The sequence below is a fragment of the Amblyomma mixtum genome, chromosome 4 (assembly GCF_055824585.1).
Source record: "Amblyomma mixtum isolate Tamu chromosome 4, ASM5582458v1, whole genome shotgun sequence".
NCBI classification, from domain to species: Eukaryota; Metazoa; Arthropoda; class Arachnida; order Ixodida; family Ixodidae; genus Amblyomma; species Amblyomma mixtum.
The window spans coordinates 25041460-25062567 of NC_143015.1; the positions used below are offsets into that span (position 1 = coordinate 25041460).

Genomic DNA, 21108 nt, shown 5'->3' on the forward strand with positions numbered 1-21108 from the left:
TGGAGGCGACCGGTAGGAAACACAGTGAGGAATACGGTGTTCAATGTTTGCAGTCCAGGCAGCTCTATTTCGACGAATGACGCCAAGATTACATTCTTTTGAAGCGAAAACTTCACTAGGCTAGTCAACACCGCGCTTCGCGTGAGTCGGAGCCCAGATTTCCCACTTCTGCGCATGCGCAAAACCGAGTGACGTCCCGCACCGCGCAGGTGGCCGCAGCCGTCGCCGGGGGCTCGTCACTACTTAAAAAAAAGGAACTGCGTCGGGACTGGGAATCGATCCAGGCCCTGCGGCATTTGAAACGGAGACGCTGACGCTCCGCCAGGAAGGCTCAAGGCATGAGCATGAATAAAGGCGAATATAGTGAATGTATGGTTTCATAAATGACATAAAAGGAAGGAAAAAGTGAAAATAAGAAAAGAAATAAAAACAATAAAAGTAAGTAAAGGGAGATTAAAAACAATAACAATAAGAAAACAAACAACTAAAAAATAAAAAACACGAAAAATAAAAATAAGAAACGAAATTAAATATCAATGAAAAAAGAAACTACGAAAAATTTAATAATAAAAATAAGAAAAAAAATGAAAAAGAAATAAAATATGAAAAAAAACTGTGAGCTAGGAAACGCTTTCGGCTTGCAGCACTTTACACGGCCAAAGTGCCCCCTGAATTTTAAACGCGCCGATTACGGTCTCCTCCTCCGCCTCCGCACAGGCAGTGTGCGGACGGCCGAACGCCTCCACCGTTATCGCGGTGCTTTTAGTGCATTGTGCGCGAACTGCGACAGCCATGACGTCAAAGCAATCATAAATGCAGCTTTTCGCTTGCATATCCAGGCTTAACGAGAGCTTAACCACTGACTAATTTTTTAATCCGCCAGCGTTAGAAGCCTCATCGGGAAGAAAAATTCCTGGTAGCTTATAAAATTTTCTGATTGGGCGGAGGTGAGTGACGTCACCAGACCGGATAATTGGCACTTGCCGGGAGGAAGTGATGCTGCTTCTGATAACGTCATCTAAAGATTTTAATGCTACCGAATTGCACACACATAACGCAGTTAGGTGCCCCTAATAATATTTTCACTTGTAGGACGGCATGAAGAGCAAGCTCTAATGAAACGCTTCACAGAGTCGTGTTTCGCTCATGGGAACAAATTTGTTTACCTTTGTTGGGTGTACCCACAGACGCTTGCAACCGGCCTTTCCACTTGGGATAGCACTGAGAGCTTTCCCGGATTCCTGGCGATTGGTACACTCGAAGGCGGAGCATACTCAGGCGTATCTTTCGTGTTCACGCCCAATGGTAATGTTTTTCTCGCTGCGAATTGGAGCCGCTATTTGTACTCTTCATAAGGAAGCCTTCGAAATCACACGATTTGAGTACCGGGCGCGGCACGCACCAGAACATGCCTTTGAACTTGTTCGCCCTTGCTTGTGTGCAGGTAAGAAGTAATTACTCTCCTGTACAAAGCAGTCACTAGTCGCTTAGAGTCGTACCATGCCCCGGTTCCCTTTTACTTGCCTCAAGTACAAACCGGAAAATGCTTAAATACGCAACTATGCCAGAGCAAAACGTCTTTAAAGAGTGCTCCATCTTCTAACCTGGCATTCGATTACATAAATTGCAGTCTTAACAATTCGAGTTTCTCAAATAAAAACGTATGCTCTTCTCTATTTATGAAAAATGAGCTTTCCTATAGCCTTAAAGATCAATTGACTTCAGTATTATGTGAGCTTTTGACATATTCACGAGAGCTGCGACAAGTGCGTGAACATGGGTCTGTTGCTATCCATGACATAAAATATGTATATGAATTCTTATCAGCAACGCATTCTGTTCCTTTTTTAGGAAGCTCATGCGTTCCTGGTTGTGAATTGATAGCATTTTATGCGTGTCTTTTCTACTAAACCTTGAGTTATTAGTAGCACTCGTCCGTCCTTCTTCATCCCCTGTAGCAGCGCTGTTTTGTATTCAAAGATGTAAAAATTTGTTTAACTTCCCGTTTTTCTGCATTGTGTGTTGCAGCTTCAATGACGACCACTTAACAACGAGTTACGTGGATGAGATTTTCTACTACTGTTTTCTCTAATTCATTTTTTGCCGAGTAGCAGCTGACTGGAACGGCCTTCCCCACGATATCGCTGCCATCACCTGCCCTGGAACATTCATGACTGCATTGAACACCTGTACTTCTTAAAAACCCACCCCTTATGTAACACCCCGCAAGGGGTCTTTAAGGAAAATAAAGTGATGTGATGTGATGTGATGAGATGTTCATGTATTGGGCGCATCCTTTTTGCTAAATTGTGCAACTCTGGCCTCTTCAGACAGGCTAAACAGACAACTTGTATAGTTCCACGAATTCATCGGTGAATTTCTTGGAGATTTTAGTGTGCAACCGACCCTTTCGAGAAAGAGTTTGTTCTGCTAACGTTTTCACTTCGAAACCGCTGAGGCAAATTTTGAATTCTGCTATAAATCGTTTCTAGGTCGCGATGATATCCTCGAGTTTGTCATAGATGTTCTGCCATATCGGTGAGTGAAAACACAGCGTTCGCGAGTGGGGTGATTGTGCCCCACTTGACGCAGCGTCTCACTCGTTGGTATTTGGCAAGTAGTCATGACCGTTCACACCAGCTGCGATTGCGATTTAGAAGGACGGTAGACTGGGTGCGGCTCGTGGTAGCGCTAGTACGAATTCTTTGACGTCGGGCTCGGAGAGTATTCATCGATGGACACCGCGGGTATGAATGGTGGTAGATAAGCGAACCCTGCGACTCCAGCAATTTGTCTTCGGTAGCCTGTACACCGAATTACCATCAAATTCTCTCAAGTTCGGGTTTATTGAAAGCAGGAGGAGAGCCTGCTGTCATCCGGGCCCGCTTGCCAAGTCCTAGCACGAGCAATCCTCTATATAATGTTTCCGCCTCTTCAATGCGTTCCCATTAGAAATGTACTCTAGGTTTTCTGTTTTCTTTCTAATAAAGCAGTTGCAATGCAGCTCTTCTGCTATCCATTGTAATCCTTCCTTGTCGCCCATCATATGGCTGATTATACATCCAAAATCACGAAGAAACTTGGCAATGAACATGTATTGAGAACAAGTACTACAAGTTCCATTACAGGTATACGAAACCCTACATTAGAATGATTATATCTCAAAAATCCTGTTAAATTAGGGCGCTAGAGCAATGAACAAAAAGGCGTTTGGGGCCTTACCAAAAAAAGCAAGATGACCTTTGCTAGCTTTGCTGTAAAATTTTATTGTATCTTCATGGTCATCCCTTTTATGTTCCCCGCAACAGCTCTATCCCTCATAACTGTAGCGCAGTGATGAAACAAAATGTATCAAAAACTAGTCCTGATTCTTGCTTGGCTTAAAAAAAGTCAAGCCCTAAAGTGGTTGTCGCTATTTACCAAGTAACATGTTTAGAAGCAACAGAAAACTGGCTCATGCATTGCTACATGACTAAAAGCTGCGACACTCTAGTCTTATTTGTACTACAGGTCGAAGCATGACAGCTTTCTTATACATTGGCGACAAATGCGCGAGCGATATGTTTGCACCTCCATCTTGGATGGAAGCGCTTCTTTGTCAGGCGCAAGGTTTGTGCAATATCTAAAAAGGTTCCAATTGCTACATGCAAAGCAGGAAGTTTTACAACCTTTGCACCGGACAATGTGTCCTGGCTTGATATATTTTTGCTTTAAACCAGCTGTGCCTAAAAGGTCAGCCGTACGTTGTCATTCGTTTTCTCCGCTTCGCTTATCAGCAGCAGTGCTTTAGCACTGGCGCCTAAAAGGTTGCCATTACTTTACGCTCGTTTGTACTGAGACGTGGGATTGTCTGAATTAGCGGTGGAACTGGGTATTCTTACTGGTATATTTAAAGTGCTTTATACCGAACAAACTTCTCACGTAGTCGACATTTCGAGGCAATTACCTTCGCTAAATTGTCCCCTTAATAGCAAAGCTGTCAAAGTAGGGCCCTTAGCATGCAATACATGGCCAAAAATTCTGGACAAAGGCATTGTTCAACAGGGAAGAGTTTACGAACGCACTGTTTCCATATATTGAAAGATTTCACTGCAACGCTCAATATATCTGCAGATCTCCCATCTGCAGGTTACGTTTTTTTACTATTAACGTTCTTGCCATCATCAAAGACGTTCTTGGTTGGTTTTCTATGCCAGTCCTAACTGCTCGATGCGAGCGATGGTAAAAGCTTTGAAAGAAAGGCTTTGATACGCTTCGGAAGAATCAACCCTTATCTTTAATATTTTCATAACAGGTCCACACAGCATTCCAGTATTCAAAATTTTGGTCCAATAATCCTGGATGTGCGGTAAAAAATATGCTGATCTTTTAATGGAGACGTGTAGGATAAGGACGTATTTGAGCATGTTGCGTATATGCAATTGCTGTCAGAGGTGAACATTTTGTACGTTGCGATAGCCATAAGTATTCATCGTCTCAAAGTAGCTAGCGTGACTCTGCAATTCCCTCTCCATCCTGTCGTAGTCGTACGCTTCGTGAGTGCCTCCATGTACCTCCGAAATGAGGTCATCCGGCACAAGGTCGCGCACCTCGTGCAAGTCGTAACCGAAGAGGCGAATCTGAAAATAGGAATAAAATTTGTTAGACCGGTTTCCATGCGCCGAATATCGCTGTAAACCTAGAAAAAAGTAAGGCGCTTTAGCTGCATGACACCGTGGCTCGAAAGGAGCTCAACTGTAGTCGTTTGTGGCCGCCCTATATGACAGTCTTTTTAACGCTAGCTTAATATGCATGTACGAGTCCTTTTTAGCAGCGCCAATAACGGTTCATTTTGACAGGCTACTTCCTCTTTACGAAGAGGAGTGAAAATTTTTCTTGAAATTTAGGCGTCCCAACAGCACTGAATAATTTGCCGAGATAGGTACGTGTGCACTGAGAATAAGATTTGATCTACGCTGAGTCCATTTAGCACATGTCGCATAAGGAGGCTTCTTTTCTATTTAGTGATGATTCTGATAGTATATTGTCGTCAATGGGATCTTTCCAACAGTTATCTCTCAATGCCGATCATTCGTCGTTTCTTCTACTTGCTTTTTTGTTATCTGTTGCTCCGAAATGATGAACTCACTCGGAACACATTTTCACCTGTTCAGTGTTCTCTGCATTGTTTCTTGGTGACAAGCTGTTGACAAACTCCTGAATGAACCTATATTGTCTTACAGCATCTATGAAAAAATAATAACTAACAGGAAGCGCAATCCAAGCCTCTTTTAAAGCGAAAGCTTTACTACCCTAGCGGCGGTGATTTCGCTGTGTCCGCACGAATGAACTTGAACAGGAGGAGCTGAGTTGCGTAAGTAACCACGTGACGTACCGCTTGACTCGCGATAGGGAGAGAAAGAAACAACTTTATTGTTAAGGACTAGTAGACTGTGGGCGACTGTACCTCAGCGTGACCCCCATACATGGGTGACCTCCAAGGCCCCGTTAGCAAAAGCTTCCAGTGTTGTGTTCTCTTTCTTCAGCAGCAGTTGATTCCAGCTCCCTTCGGAGGGAGCTGGCAGGAGCATACGAGATTTACCACACATACTCATAACATTTGATCTTGGGTTGCCAAGCCCTGACAATTTAGGCATGTGGGGTTATACACTCCGTTCGTAACAAATGATAACCTGTGGGAGCTTAGAATGGATCGTGTCTATATCCTTCTTGCATCGTGACCGGTGCTTTGCTAAGGTCCGCATGCGGAGGTGGATAAAATCCGTCTTCTACTCTTATAATAGTTGTTACGGTACATGGTCAGTGCTTAATTCACGCCGGGGATCCGAGACTGAGCGGCTGATCTCCCAGTTCTTCTGATCTCGAGCTATACGATATGCCTCCTCGTTTCCCGGGTTCCTTGAATGACCTGGGGCCCATACTAATTCTAATTACGGTGTGCAGCGCAACCCTGCAAGGTGCAGGCTGCCGTCTTGCTACCGCGCCGCTATAGAAATTCGTAATGGTCCGCGCTTGGGGTCACTTTAGACAATGTGCGTCGATGGATCCGTGATGCTAGCGCCACAGCAGCCTCTACGGCTTCTACAACTGGGGCTGCTTAAATCACAGCCGTGTTAATTATTCTTCCTTCCCGGTCACTGCACATACTGTGAATTTGTAGCAGGTTTCGTTCGCTGTATCTACGTGTACTGCATGCGGTTCGTACGTATATGCATGGGGGAACATCTACGTATTCTGCACTGCATCTACCCATACTGCATCAGCTCTCGCTTTTCGTCTCCCATCTTGTCTACCTCGAAGCACGTTCCTCCGTAATGGTGTCACGATTAATTGATGTCAAAAGACGTCCGGAAGTGGTGTTCGGTCTTCCGAATTCATTACAGTATTAATGTTGAGTTTGTTTAGTACGTGTCTCCCAGCCTCAGAAGGAGAGAGCCTTTCAATCTGCCATATCTTGTGGCCTCATTCAGTTCATCTTGGTTATTATATACTCCTAGACCGAGAAGTATTTCAGTGTTGGCAAATTTGGGCAGTCCGAGAGAAGCTTTCTTCCGTACTTATGACGCTGTTCACAGATTCGTTAAGACAGAGGTGGTAGCATGGGAAGAAGTAACTGATGCGATTAACAAGAAAAGCCTGGTTTAGCGTTCTCCCTCCTTCTCCTCCATCCCTTAATGTTTTGTGGCCGCTCTCCTAGGTGTCCGGCAATTTGGCGCCCGGTCGTCTGTAATCTTTTGATGATTTCACCATCGTACGTGTTACACTGGATTAAAGCACCAAGCTACCTGTTAACCGGGACTTCCGGCACAAGATTCCTAGCCACATTGACGCTGATGTTCTCCGTGCTGTTCTTTTGTTCCTTTTTCTTTGTGCGGCCTCGAATAATAAGGAGCTCAGATTTCTTAGGCGAGCAGGTGAGTCCATTTTGTTGCACAAAAGACTGAGCAACCTCTCCTGCACTGTGCAGGGCCTCACAAATTCCTACGTCTGATCTATTATTTGTCAAGATCAAGCTATCATCCGCATAGATTGAGTGTTTAATAGGCGGCATGCTTTCCAGTATCTATCCATGTTATCCAGTAGCGGCGACGGATTTTGCACGGTCAAGTTCAAAAGAAAGGGAGGTAGAACTGCTTGTGGAGTGCCTCGCGTACCAAGATTGATACTCGCACTATTGGGTTCTCCCCGGTAGATCTCTGCACTCCTGTCTTTTAGGAACTTGGCAGTGTAGTTATTGATACGGGTCCCTACATTTATGTCTGCCGGTCTGGGAGGACAGCAGCATACGAAATATTATGGAAGGTTTTACTCATGTGCAGCCCAATAATAGTTCGAGCAGCCTTAACTGGCCCTTGGTCTAGGGTGTCATTTTGTATCTGCCACATGATATCCTGTGTCGACAGACCTGGTCTGAAGCGGTCATAGTATCAGGCACAATGTTTGGTTTGGTTTGGTTTATGGGGTTTAGCATCCCAAAGCGACTAAGGCTATGAGAGACGCCGTAGTGGAGGGCTCCAGAAATTTCGACCACCTGGGGTTCTTTAACGTGCACTGACATCGCACAGTACACGGGCCTCTAGAATTTCTCCTCCAAAGAAATTCCACCGCCGCGGCCGGGATCGAACCCGCGTCTTTCGGGTCAGCAGCCGAGCACCATAACCACTTAGCCACCGCGGCGGCTCAGGCACAAGGCTTGCAGTTTCCAGATATCTGTTCACCTCATCTCCCTCACCTCTAGCCTAGGTAAAGTAACGGAGCATGTCATCCTATATAGGTTAAACACGTGACTCGCAGCAGCTGCAGCAGCGCGCTCCGCCGTCATCGCGGCCGCTGCGCTCTGCCTGTCCAGTGTCTCGCTATGAACAAAACAGGTCAGCCGGAGCCGACGTCCTCGAGAGCGGGTACACGCAGGCGTCGGGCCGAATCTGATCATCCGGTTGACACTGCCAACCGTGCGAGGCATTTGGTAATCGTCAGGGAGCGTAAACGCGTTAAACGGGCAACCGAAACCGATGAAGAGTGGGAGCTCCCGCTGCCAATTTGTGTCTCGCTATAGACGAAGCAAGTCAGCCAGAGCCGACTTCCTCAAGAGTTGGTACTCCCAGACGTTGCGCCGAGTGCGATAATCTGGTGTACATTGCCTACAGTGCGAAAAATTTTGCAATCGTAAGAAGCGGAAACGCGCTAAACGGGTAGCCGAAACCAATGAAGAGTGAAAGCTTCAGAACGCTCTGTGGTGGCGCATTGGTTAAGCCGGTAGTCTACTGAACCGGAGTACCCGAGTTGGAACCTGAGAGCGGCGGTCGCATTTCGATGCAGGCGAAACGCAACCCCCCCCCCCCCCCCCCCTGTGCGGCACGATGTCAGTGCAGTTTAAAGATCCCCAGCCGCTCAGTTATTCCGGAGACCTCCACTAAGGCACCCCTTTCTTCATTTATTTTTGCACTTCCTGCTTCCTTTTCCTTAAGGCGCTATTCTGGTGTCCATGAGGTACGGAGACAATTACAGCGTCATTTCGTTTCCGCAAAACCAATTTTCATTTTTTCTTTTCCGAAAGCTAAGGAAAGCCGCATAACTGGCCTGCTGGGACATTGGACACCTCAGTCGAAGCTTTAAGCTACGTGCCGGCAGTGACAGATGTGCGCTACATGCGTTAGGAAAGAGAGAAACAACTTTATTGGCATAGAATATCGGGATTTAGGGCAGGGGGCTTGGTTTGGTCCCCAGGTGAGGGCGACTTGTGCCCACGAAACGAGTGCCAGTTGGATGGTCTTGTGTGGACTTCTGAGGAATTGATGCCATCTTTCCTCGGAAGGAGCTGAGAGTAAGGTTCGTGGGGGCTGGTTTCCCGCGCAACCACATAGAATATGCGCCTCGTAGGCGATTTCTACCTGGTAACAATTTTGGCACACGGAGTCGTATTCCTCGTCTGTGATGAGTGGTAGTCTAAACTGGCTAAGGATTGAGTGTGTCTGCACCCTGAGGAGCTTGGTGTCTTCCTCTCGATTTAAGCTGGGGTGGAGAGGCGGGAATTAGCGTCTCTTCTCCGTTTGGATGTTGGTTACTTCGGCAAAGGTGTGGGGTGCCTCGGCAAGCGCGTCTGGGCCACCCGGTTCGTTATTCCTCGGGCTAGTCGGTGGACCTCTGTGTTTCCAGAGTTTCCTGTGTGGGCAGGTGCCTGGACGAGGTTGATCTTATGGTTGGGAGTGTAGCCGCGGAGGATGCGTGCAGCGGGGTGGCAGATAAAATCTGCCGAGTAGTTTTGTATTGCTCTTTTGCTCTTTTGGAGTTGCTCAGGACTGTGCGCGTACGTGAGTCAGCGATGGCCAGCGAGATGGCAGTTTCTTCCGCCGCTGCGGGAGAGTGGTCTCGTACTGTGGCGGTGGTGACGACAGTGCATTGCGGCGTGGGTGCACAAGTCACGTATGTGTTTCCATTTTGCCCCGTAGCATGCACGTATATATTGTGCTCGTCGGCAAGGCATCTGGCATCCAATGCTTTGGCTTTGAGCTGGCGGCGTGTATCATGGCGGCCAGATATCATGTTTTTGGGGATTGGGTGTATGACAAAGCGGCTATAAACCCCTAAGGGAATGGGGGCCGTGGGATGGATATCGCCTATAGAGTTGATGTTGAGACTGTCAAGTATGAGCTGGCCGTGTTTGGTGTGGGAGAGGCGGTGGATTTTGGCGGTCTTGTGTTATTCTGTGAGTTCTGTGAGCGTGTCTTAGCTGCCGAGTTTGAGGAGATGCTGTATGCTGGCGTGCTGGGGCAGCCCCAGTGCCGTTTTATACGCTGAGTGTATAATGCTGTCCACAGCTTCCTCGTACTTCCAGTGAAGGTGATAGCAGGGGTAGAAGTATACAATCCGGCTGAAGAGGAAAGCTTGCATAAGCCAACAGAACTCGTCATCTTTCATACCTCTGCGCTGGGTCCCGATGCGACGAATGAGGCCGTTGATCTCATCGGCGGTGCTGCGGAGACACTGAATGGCCTCCAAATTTTGCGTGCTATTCTGTATTAGCATGCCCAGAACACGGATGATCTGGACCGGAGGTATGGGATTTGTCAACTTGGAGCACAATAGGCTTTTGCGGGTCGGGGACAGGCAGGCGAACTCGTCTGTGCCTGATGAGTACCAATTCGGACTTCATGGAGGAGTATGTGAGCCCTTTTGCCTGTACAAAGACGTGGACTTTGTCAGTTGCTCTTTGGAGGGAGCTTTCGATTTCTCTGTCTGAGCCAGAGTTGATACAGAAGGTAATGTCATCAACATATATTGAGTGTTTAATGTGAGGTATGTCTTCCTGGAGTGGAGGGAGGCCTCTCGAAAAGGAACGGAGAGAGGACTACTCCTTGTGGTGTTCCTCGGGTGCCTAGGGTGATCTCGCTGCGGAGGTCTGCAATGTGAAGTTCTGCTGTACGGTTATGAAGAAAGTCGCCGATGTTGTTGTAAGTGTCAGTGCCTACATTCATTTGTGAGAGGTTTGCCAGGATGGAAGCATGTGGCTCGTTGTCGAAAGCCTTGGTGACGTATAGACCTAGGGTGGTTCTTCAAGCTCAGATGGGGTTCGGATCGAAGATATCGTGTTGGATTTGCTACATAATGTCTTCGGTGGACAGGCCGGTCCTGAAGCCGATCCTAGTGGGGGGTGGGGGTCCTCTTGGTATACGTTAGTATGGAGTCTACTAAGTACGACGTGTTCCATTAATTTTTACCAGGCAGGATGTGAGCGAGATGGCCCGGAGGTTGCCCTCCTCCAATCGTTTGCCTGGCTTCGGTATAAAAATTCCTTCGGTCTGCTTCCAGTGTCTGGAAGTCGACTCTCATGCCAGTGTTGGTTGAAGATGCCCGTGAGTGCCTCGACGCACTGATCGTCGAGGTTAGGGAGCATCGTGTTGGTTTTGCGGTCGTCGCCGGCGGCCTCGGTGGTTTTAATGTGGTTGAGAGCGGAGCAGACTTCTGCTGCCGTGATGTCTGCGTCCATGTTGGCATTGACAACGTTGTGGTAGAAACCCGGCACTTAAGCTATAGGCCGTCGGCGTTCGTTGTGTTATTGGCGTTGGCGTTGACAGCATTCTAGATTCTGATGATTTTATGGTAACGGAAGGGGATCATAAATGGCGCCCTGGGTCAGTGGACGCCTCAATCGCGTTTTGAGGTACGAGGCAGTGGTGAGGGAGAGAGAGATGTGGACTGTAGGCGTTGGCGCTGACAACGTTGCTGCAGACACGCGGCACTGCAGAGTTACTTCACGCTGGTTATGCAAGCGTGACTTTTTTTTTGGATAACCTGGGTTAGCTGAGATAAGCAGGAGCCTTTTTTTTTACAACAACCGTCCGTCTTAGAAAATCTCACAAAATTTCTTCTCCTTCAGCAATACCACCTACGTTATGGCGGCACAGCAAGCAACTGGGAATTATGATGTAAACAACGAAAACTTGAATGCATAACTAGCGCACATCCCCGTTCATTGGTGCTACCTGGAGCCTTGATACGAGCGAAGCCTTCCGTCGAAATGTTGAGCTTGTAAACGAACCACACATCGCTGTCTCTTGTCTCGACCGAGTTCGAATTGACGCAAAAATTAAGACGTTACCAAATGCAGGGTAATGCCGTAACCGCAATCAAAACCCTTAAGAGCATCGACACTTCATCGGTGCCGTACCAGTGTCAAACGCAACAATCCATCAACGCAATTATCATTGCCTTAACTTTATTGGCTTACAGATATTTAACAACCCAAAGCAACTCAGGCTATGAGGGGCGCTGTATTGAAGGGTTGAGAAAATTTCGACCAATTGGGGCTCTTTAACGTACACTGGGATCGTACAGCACACGGGCCTCCAGAATTTCGCCTTCATCGAAACTGAACCGCCGTGGCCGGGATCGAATCCGTGTCTTTTGGTTCAGCAGCCGAGTGCCATAACCATAGAACCACCACGCGGCCTTAACTACGTACAGCTCAGGAGAAAGGCCACTCCAGTAGACTTCCCCGTTATACCTGTCCTCCGCCAGCTGTGGCAACAGTATCCCCGCAAACTTCCTTATCTCGTGCCGCCAATTCACTGCTTACGCCTCCTGCTACGTCTGAATTTTCTTGGAGTCCACTCTGTCGCAGTAGGAGCTTTCGGTTATCTTTCCTTCGACTTACACGCCCTGCATATGGCCATATGTTATTCTTGATTCACCTAGAATATCATTAACCAAAGTTTGCTCGTTGGCACGCAACCCTATCCTTGTGTGAGCGCCAGCTCATCCCCGCCGACGGAGATCCTTCTCCGGAGGGCGAGCAACCCGAACTTTGAGCTAGAGCAACCCGAGCCGCCCGTGTGAGCAGAGAGTGATGTGAGGAGAGGAAGAGGAGGACGAGCGCTCGCGCGGCGCGTAAAGAAAACAACAGACTCAGGTGTTGGACACGAAAGAAGCAACACGGCCTCTTGTTAACCCAGAGCTCCTTTGTAATGGAAAGACGAATAAATGTCTTTTGAATTGTTCTTTTACCCTAACAATTCAGAAGTGGGACAGAGTCAACGTTCGCCCGAACTTACGAAGTTAACCGGCAAGCCCCACCATGCCTGTCACCCGCACCGGAGCATCTTCAACGGATATGGCAAACGAAGATGGCGGACGACCGAGCAACGATGGCGGGAACGACGGCGCCGACTACTCAAGTGAAGGCGGATCCGACAACGTGGTGACAAATGGAAACTTATCCCCGATACCTCCGTCAACGATTAACGTGGCGGAAATCCTGCAGGCCAGCGTTCAGGCCGCAGTGAGAGAAGCCATCAGTGGAATTGCCTTGCTTCAGACGCAGCAAGCAGCGGCCACACCCATCATCAGCGCGGGAGAGACAGCTAGGTTAGTGCCATCGTTTGATCCAGTGTCATCCAGCTCTCCGACAGTAGACGCTTGGATAAGACGCGTGGACGACTTGGCACAAGTCTACCATTGGTCCGACCGGCTGACATCTGGAAACAAAACATGGCCGGAATGGAAAGAAGAAATTAAGCGCGCCTTCCCCACGACAGCGGGATTCCAACGACTCCATCGGGAAATGCAGGAGCGACGACAAAAGCGCGGTGAGCCCATCGAGTGTTATTACTACGACAAGCTCTCGAAAGCTCGCCGTTGCAACCTCACAGATGAAGCATGCATTGAATACCTCATCACGGGGCTATACGATGACGACGTAATTAGAGCAGTGAACGTACGCACGTACGAGTCGCCGGAAGACCTTCTTCACTGCCTGAAACGCCTCGAAGAAAGATTGGGAAACACTGCCCCCAAAAGTTCAAAATCAAGTGGTCCCCCGAACCATTCTCGTTTCCCCGCATATGCCAACGCCCATGACAACAAAAGCGAAGCAATGGCGTCGACCTTGAACACTACCGACCACAAGAACCTTTCTCCGAAGGCGAGGAGGAAGCCGCCATGTAGTGAAAGAGGAGAGCCCCTCTGCTTCAACTGCAGCGAGTACGGTCACGTGTCCCTCAATTGCCCGGCACCACAGCGAAAGGCGAGATGCAACGCTTGCGGACGAGTGGGCCACGGAGAAAAAGACTGCAGGGCAAAAACGGAGAGGAGCACGCGTCGCTCAGAACGTGTTGGGCTTTGATCTCCGAGCCGCTGAAGAGGCGAACGAAAAGTACTTTATCATGGCGAAAGCGAACGGCTGCGACATACGAGCATACGTCGATCTCGGTAGCCAATGCGTAACTCTGCGTAAGGAGGATGCCAACCGAATCGGAGTCGCTTACACGAAGTTGACCAAGCCGTTCACTATCGGGGGCTACGGGTCCGGACATGTGACACCGTGTGGGGAAACGAACATCACCCTCACGGTCGACCAAGCTACAGCGGACGTTCCCGTGCTGGTCGTGCCGGACGCGTCACAGTCCATACCCCTACTTGTGGGCCAACCTTTCACCGAGCAACCACACATCACGATTGTGAGGCGGAAGAACACAGTGCGGATTTTTGAGGAGCACAGGAACGAGGACAATAGAGACGACACGCTTCAGTCCATTGAAATTCCAGAGCTCCCAGAACGACCTGTGTGCCTATGGGCGAAGGAAACAACGGTTGTGCCATCAAAATACGTGGGTTTCGTTAAGCTCTACGCCACTGGTAGCGAACCACGCTCAGATGTCTTCGTGGACATGCAGCTCAGGTGCCAAGAAGGTCGAGAGCATTGCATACCACGCTGTGTCCTCAGCGTTGACGGGACCAACGAAACAGTAGTCCCTATAATGAACATTTCCAATCATGAACTGACCATCAAAGCGAACGAACGAGTCGCACGAGCGGAAATTTGCTACCCAGACGATGCATCGCCACGAGAGGGTGAGTCGGACACCAGCATTGTCCAGCCCTTAATGATACCGAGCGAAGAGATTCAAGTAGGTCCTGGTGTTGCTCCTGAGGAACGTGAAAAGCTCGAACAGCTTATTATTGAGTATCAGGACTGCTTCGCAACCACCGTTTCAGAGATTGGCTGCACAAATGCCGCTGAAATGAGCATTGAGCTAACAACGCTGGAGCCAGTGAAATTTCGTCCCTACCGACTCTCTTACGCCGAACGGGCACACACAAAAGAAATGATTGAAGAACTAAAGCAACCTGGCATTGTTGTCTACTCCAAATCGGATTATGCAAGTCCTGTCCTACTGGTGCGAAAAAAGACGGGAGCAACGAATTTGCGTGGACTACCGTGCCCTCAACCGTGTCACAAAAAAGGACTGGTATCCACTGCCTTTAATTGAAGATCAACTGGACCGTCTGAGAGGGAAATGCTTCTTCACGAGCCTAGATCTTGCGTCAGGCTACTATCAAATTCCTATGACAGAGGAATCGAGACACAGGACTGCGTTCGTTACTCCAGACGGCCATTATGAATTCGTTCGAATGCCATTTGGCTTGGCCAACGCACCGGCAGTGTTCCAGAGAATGATCAACGCTGTACTGTGTCTCCTACGGTACACCGTGGCTCTCGCCTACATGGATGACATCCTGCTGCCCACAACGACCGTGGAAGAGGGGCTTGACCACCTGAGAATGCTTTTGGATGTCCTCCGTGGAGCGGGATTAACGCTGCGATTAAGCAAGTGCCGTTTCTTCTTCGAGAAAGTCGATTACCTTGGCTACGACATTTCTGCCAGAGGAGTGCGACCCGGAAGTTTAAAGATCCAGAGCGTCGCTGACTTTCCCGAACTAAGGAATGTACACCAGGTGCGTCAGTTTTTGGGTCTGGCAAGCTATTTTCGAAGATTTGTAAAAGGGTTCGCCAGCACTGCTAAACCTCTAACGCGACTGACGTCTAAGGACGCAGTTTGGAAGTGGACTTCAGTGCACGAAGCCGCGTTCACTGAACTGAAGATGAAGTTGACTGAAAGGCCAGTTTTGGCGCATCTCGCGTTCGACGCAAGAACAGAGGTGCACACGGATTCCAGCAAAGACGGCCTAGGAGCAATACGTCTGCAAGAACAAGCAGATGGGCAGCTTCATCCTGTCATCTACGCAAGCCGGCGGACAACTGACTACGAAGAGAGATACCACTCATACGAACTAGAAGCGCTTGCGGTTGTTTGGGCGTTAGAAAAGTTTCGAGTGTACCTAATCGGGATGAACTTCAAGGTGGTCACTGACTGCAACGCAGTACGGGCAGCGATGAGCAAAAGGAATCTGCTTCCCCGTACTGGCAGATGGTGGCTGCGACTGCAAGAGTTCACCTTCGACATGGAATATCGTAAGGGGGCGGCAATGGCTCATGTTGATGCACTAAGCCGCTCTGCATACGACCCCCCAGAAGAGACGGATATCGTTCCTGGCGTTCACGTCCTTGCAATATGCATAGCGACAGAAGACGTGCTCACCGTTGCCCAGCTGAATGACCCAAAGGTTCAAGCTTTGAAGGAAAGGCTAGAAAAAAAAGAAGACCAACGCAAGCGACAGGAGCGGTACAATAGGAAGCGGGTGGAAGTGCCGACATACAATCCCGGAGATGTTGTACTAGTTGAGCGAGAACCGGCAGCAAATGGGGAGTCAAGGAAACTGAAAGGAAAATATAAAGGACCGTACATCATCCGAGAAAGGCTTCCCAACGACCGCTACCGCATCGAAAACGTGCCTCCGGCGCGGCAAAGGCGAAGAGCATACAGCAGTGTTGCACCGGTTGACAAGCTGAAGCTCTGGGACCGGGAATTCAACGAGGCAAGTTCTGAAGAATCGGAACGCGAGGGCGATTCCGACCGGGACGGTCGGTGGCACAGGATGGCCGAATTTGAGCGCCAGCTCATCCCCGCCGACGGAGATCCTTCTCCGGAGGGCGAGCAACCCGTACTTTGAGCTAGAGCAACCCGAGCCGCCCGTGTGAGCAGAGAGTGATGTGAGGAGAGGAAGAGGAGGACGAGCGCTCGCGCGGCGCGTAAAGAAAACAACAGACTCAGGTGTTGGACACGAAAGAAGCAACTCGGCCTCTTGTTAACCCAGAGCTCCTTTGTAATGGAAAGACGAATAAACGTCTTTTGAATTGTTCTTTTACCCTAACACTTGTCTGCTTGCATTGCGCCATTCACAGTGCTTTTCATAGCTTGCAGCGTTCAGCAAATCATGCGCTGTCCCTGAACGCAAATATTTTTTTTTTTCAAGCAAGAAAATTCTGCGAATAGGCTTTAGTTTCCCTTTTTAGTGGTATGGCTGCGCTTGGGTGGATGCTAATGAGCAGTTGCTCTCTTATTACTGCACCATTCCGTATGCTTAACTATGGACGCCCACCGTTTCCACCTCGAGATGTTGATGAGTTGGTTCTCGCCCTACCACCTGCTATCCGACCTCATTTGCTGAATTGGTGGAGTGACTGCCGCGTACAGGCGGGGCTCCCGGCCCCGAACCCCAGACAAGGAGGAATTTTTAAACCACGAAGTTCCCGTGAATATACGTGTATACGGTTCTATTTGGAGCGATATATCTGCGCTTGGGTCGACGCTAAGCGGTCGTGATTGCAACAGGCTAACCATGCGGGCTAGTTCGTATCGATCAAACATAACGCAACTCATGAATGTAACATTATAGCCGTCGTTATTTCATTGCTAAAAACGCACCTCAATTTAGGGCATTGCCCTACACGTTGGACCTATGTCTACTGCAGTTGCTGTATTTTTGAACTAACAATGAAGTTTTCCAGCATATGTTCATGACATATTGACCACAGGTATTGAAAGCATATCCTTCAGCATCGCCTTTAGGCTATGCATTACTGAACCCAAATGTTCATACAGTTTAGAACACTTTCCGATAACGTAATTTTGTTTGCAACTATCCCATTCATCTATATAATCGGAAATTAGCGGGTGTTTCAGGGATGCCCCTCACTAATTTTTGTAAATAGGCGTTTAGAGGAAAAAAGGCGAGCTTTTGCGGCATAGTAGTGTCACTATTTGTAGGTCTTTGAAAACAATCTATTCATGTTAGCTACTGGCTTGTCTAACTTTTCAAGTCGACATTTTTAGCTGGCCATTACTGATAGCCTTATCAGTTATAAGAGTTAAGAAAACACAACCCCGGCACTGTGCCCCCCCCCCCCCCCCAAGTTTTGGCCATTTCTCACAGAATTCGAGAACCTAAAGACTGAGTCGCGTGGACAGCTACATCCCACAGTGGTTTTACCTTTATGGCGCATGCGCATGGGACATTGTCTCTCCTGTTAGCGCTGTTATCTGGTCGTAGTAACGCTGCGCGCTGCTGTGTTAATTCCTCAGTACTCGATGCTAAATCAGAAACGGGTATAACCAAAGGTTGTTAAAGCACCGTGCTGAGGAGATTTGCGGCTTTAATAATGAACACCCTCAAAGAAGTGTTCGCGACTAAGCTGTTATCCTAATGAGATAGTAAATATTTAGATTTCTTCGACCAGTTTGGTAGATAAGAGGATGAACCTCTAATTTGATGTGCGCCAACATGGATAGCTCGGAAAGTAGGTGTTCTTGTTAACTCGCTCGGCTTTTATCTGTGGAAGCCAATTTTCTTTAAATTCCCTAGAAAACCCCGGATATACTTTAAACCCTGTTCCTCTTCATGTGGCTTTGGTGTCTGTTTTGCTTAATTTTTTTTACATTTATGGAAACGCGGCTTTGTGACGTCATAGCCAGAGTCATACCTAGCATATTTTGCTTTACACAATAAAGAATTCGCTTTTGCTTAGCCCAGCTATACCTGCATATTCGAGCCAAAGCTTTATAATTTCATGGTTATGCTTGATTAATTGCCATTTATATAGAGACATAGGCTAAGATTATCAACATTTATTGCTCGTTGGCTTAATTGCCACAAACACAGATCGATGGTCAGAGAAGTAGTATGCCGCCGTCTCAAAACTGGACGCGCAGTAGCTAGACGTCAGCTACAGCTGACTAGCTTCGTCCATGGCCACAAAGAGGCGCGCGCGCACGCGAGAGCGGTGCCTGCGCCTTTTTAAGCGAATGGAGTCATGTGGATAGTCACGTGACCGCAGCTGGCAAGGCGACGGTCGGCGCAGCGGCGGAGGCGGACGCCGGCTGCAAGCAGCAACGAACCACTTGTTTAGTCTTGTGATAGACACACCACCACCGCTTCTCCGCTTGCAGGTCGAAGTGGCTTCCTGGTGGCCTTGGCTCCTGCTAGGCCAATAAAGCTTTGGCTTTAAAAATTTTATTTAATATACTGGTTTCACACATCTTGACTAAGTGGGGTCGATGTTTCTTTAATGCTAACGTGCACCTTTCTGCCGGGAAAAAGGTAGCGCAAGAAAAAGATTCGCAAGCGCGCACCCCACCTGAGCATTTGTTCAAACATCACGTGAATCTGGTCAAACGATGTGTGTATCAGGATTTAATCGGATTTGGTGAAGCTCTTCCGGATGTGAGAGACATCCGTTTGGAGCGGGTAGCACCCTCCACACAATTGTGTGCATGCCTCAGGCCTATGTTTATATGATTCACCTGCTTCCTAGACTTTTTTTTTATTTGAGGTGTTTGCCATTAGGCATAATCTAAAGGGAAAGAAAAATAAGAAGGAGTGTAAATAAGCCTTGGTCGATTTCACGACAAAAACGTATATGACCAAACTAATGAACACTGTATGCTCAAGGTACAGCCCTTTTTAAAAATATACGTCCCAAGGGGTTTGCTTTCAAGCCGTGTTGTGGGGTGCTCTATCATCCCCAGGCGTCTTCAGAGCGGGAAAGGGTAGGACTAGAGTCCTCTCACCTTCTGGCGATTTTGACCACTGACGATGCAAAAGGGGCCCAGAGGCAATGCGCACTTGGGCCGTATACATTTTAAAAAGGCTGTTCTGTACGCAGTTCTCTCAGGAGTATACAGGCGTGCCTTGTTTTTTCTTCCTAGCCTTGTCCTATTCTTTTAATGGCCATTTGCTAATAGGACAAAATATCTTTCACTGAGTAAGCTGCGCTTGCAACTTGAAGCACAGTGGTACGAAAGGAGACCGAAAAGGATGTTAGCGGGTTAGAAGAAGGCGGTTCTTCACTCGAAGGTCGTTCGCACTGCTAAAAGGCAGTTATGGTACGTCATAATTCATAGTCACAACCTTACTTAGGATTAAATAAGGTTCTTCCGAACAAGGCAGGTAAGATGCCTGGTCGATAGGATTGTCAATTGTAAAGTAAACGTTTTAAATGAACAACAACTTACCCTCTTCACAAGCTTAGCCTTTAGAAAATGCTTCACAAGAAGAAACAGGACATCAAATATTGCCGGATTGTTGACAATGTATATCCCTTTGATCCGCAGTGGAAAGCAGTCCTGAAATCAATACCTAGCTAAGTGACAATTTCTGACGCGCACGTTTCATATAATGCCGAAGCTCGAAGTGGTTGCTTCGATGAGTACGTCTGAGTATGGCTGTATTAATTTTAATGCAACCTGTGGCGTAAAATACCTTTTGCACTATTCAAGATCCTGAATCCAAACATTTCATTTTAAGGAGAGAAGTTTTAATCAAGTTTCGGTTTCTTTTTCTTTACCTTATGTTGTTTCATCTATGAGATGTGCAATACCAATTGTTCATCAATGGCCGACACTAGTTGCACAAACTGATAAAGTGACACCGACAGATAAACATCCCACAGGGTATTCAGTCTTTAGGAGTTATTCAGAACAAAGCCTGAGCAGTAAACAAATGTCGTCTTCAGGTGCCGCCTGTCACGGTGGGCATGGGCTCACTTGCCCACCACTACTCGGTGGGAAGGTAAGCACCCTGCCATAAAAGCGGCTTAAACAGACATACAGAGAACGGCTAAATGTGGGCAATGACCATTATAAGCCCTAGCGCACTGAAATGACGTGTTCGCATCGTCGCATAATTTGCTAAATGCAAATGTGTACATGCTTGTTAATGTGAACAGTAGCCCACTGCTGGCATGCGCAAGTAGTATGGAAAAAAGTAGGGGAAGAAAAATTTAAGAATAAGCATTCCAAGTTGCCGAGGTTTGGCTTTTGCTCGGGGCTCGACCCCACTGAGCCAGAACCAAGAAGCAACTACCAGGACCCGCACCACAGTGGACCTCCTTTGCTCACTGCCGCGATGCTGCAGCTACCATCTCAGCAGCTCTACCTGCTCTGGCCACATGTAACCATAGGCCAATTCGCTAGCCGTTTCCTGTTCTCCAAGCACATGAAGGTCCTGGGCCCGTCAACACTATCACAATCTGGCAAGCCTGCAAGGATCGCTGTTAACGTTTACCAAGCGCCGTGCTCTGTTTTCAGACCAGGTTTCTGACCGCCCATGAGTTGCGCAAATGGAGCTCGAAAAGTTAGCTGCTGTCGGGACGCAGTGCGTAATGTCTGGAGCCGAACTTCACGTCTTCCCACGTGTGGAAACGCGCAGTTTTGGGAGTTGAAACCGCAGCGGAAACAGATGCAAGTAGCGCAGCCGCTGAGAAAGAGAACGAAGCCGCAGAAATAAGGAAGGAAGCCGCTGAAAAGAGGAATTGAGCTGCCGAAAGAGAGATCAGAGAGCTGCTCTGACTGTTTACACCGAGCTCTCGGTTACGCAAAGCTCTACAAGTCCTCTAATTCCTCGAAAACTGCTCTATTTATTCCATGAGTG

The 21108-nt window shown here is 48.1% G+C and overlaps 1 protein-coding gene across 1 annotated transcript in view; it reads right to left on the reverse strand.

Annotated features, from left to right (window-relative positions):
* Positions 1 to 4427: 4427 nt before the first annotated feature.
* LOC149345918 (retinaldehyde-binding protein 1-like) overlaps positions 4428 to 21108 on the reverse strand; it is a 69038-nt gene continuing 52357 nt past the window's right edge. Inside the window, exons 4-5 of the mRNA XM_089541222.1 lie at positions 19692 to 19802; positions 4428 to 4619 (exon numbers count right to left, since the gene is read on the reverse strand). Of these exons, the coding sequence (XP_089397348.1) occupies positions 4428 to 4619; positions 19692 to 19802 (303 nt within the window). The remainder of the gene's footprint in view (positions 4620 to 19691; positions 19803 to 21108) is intronic.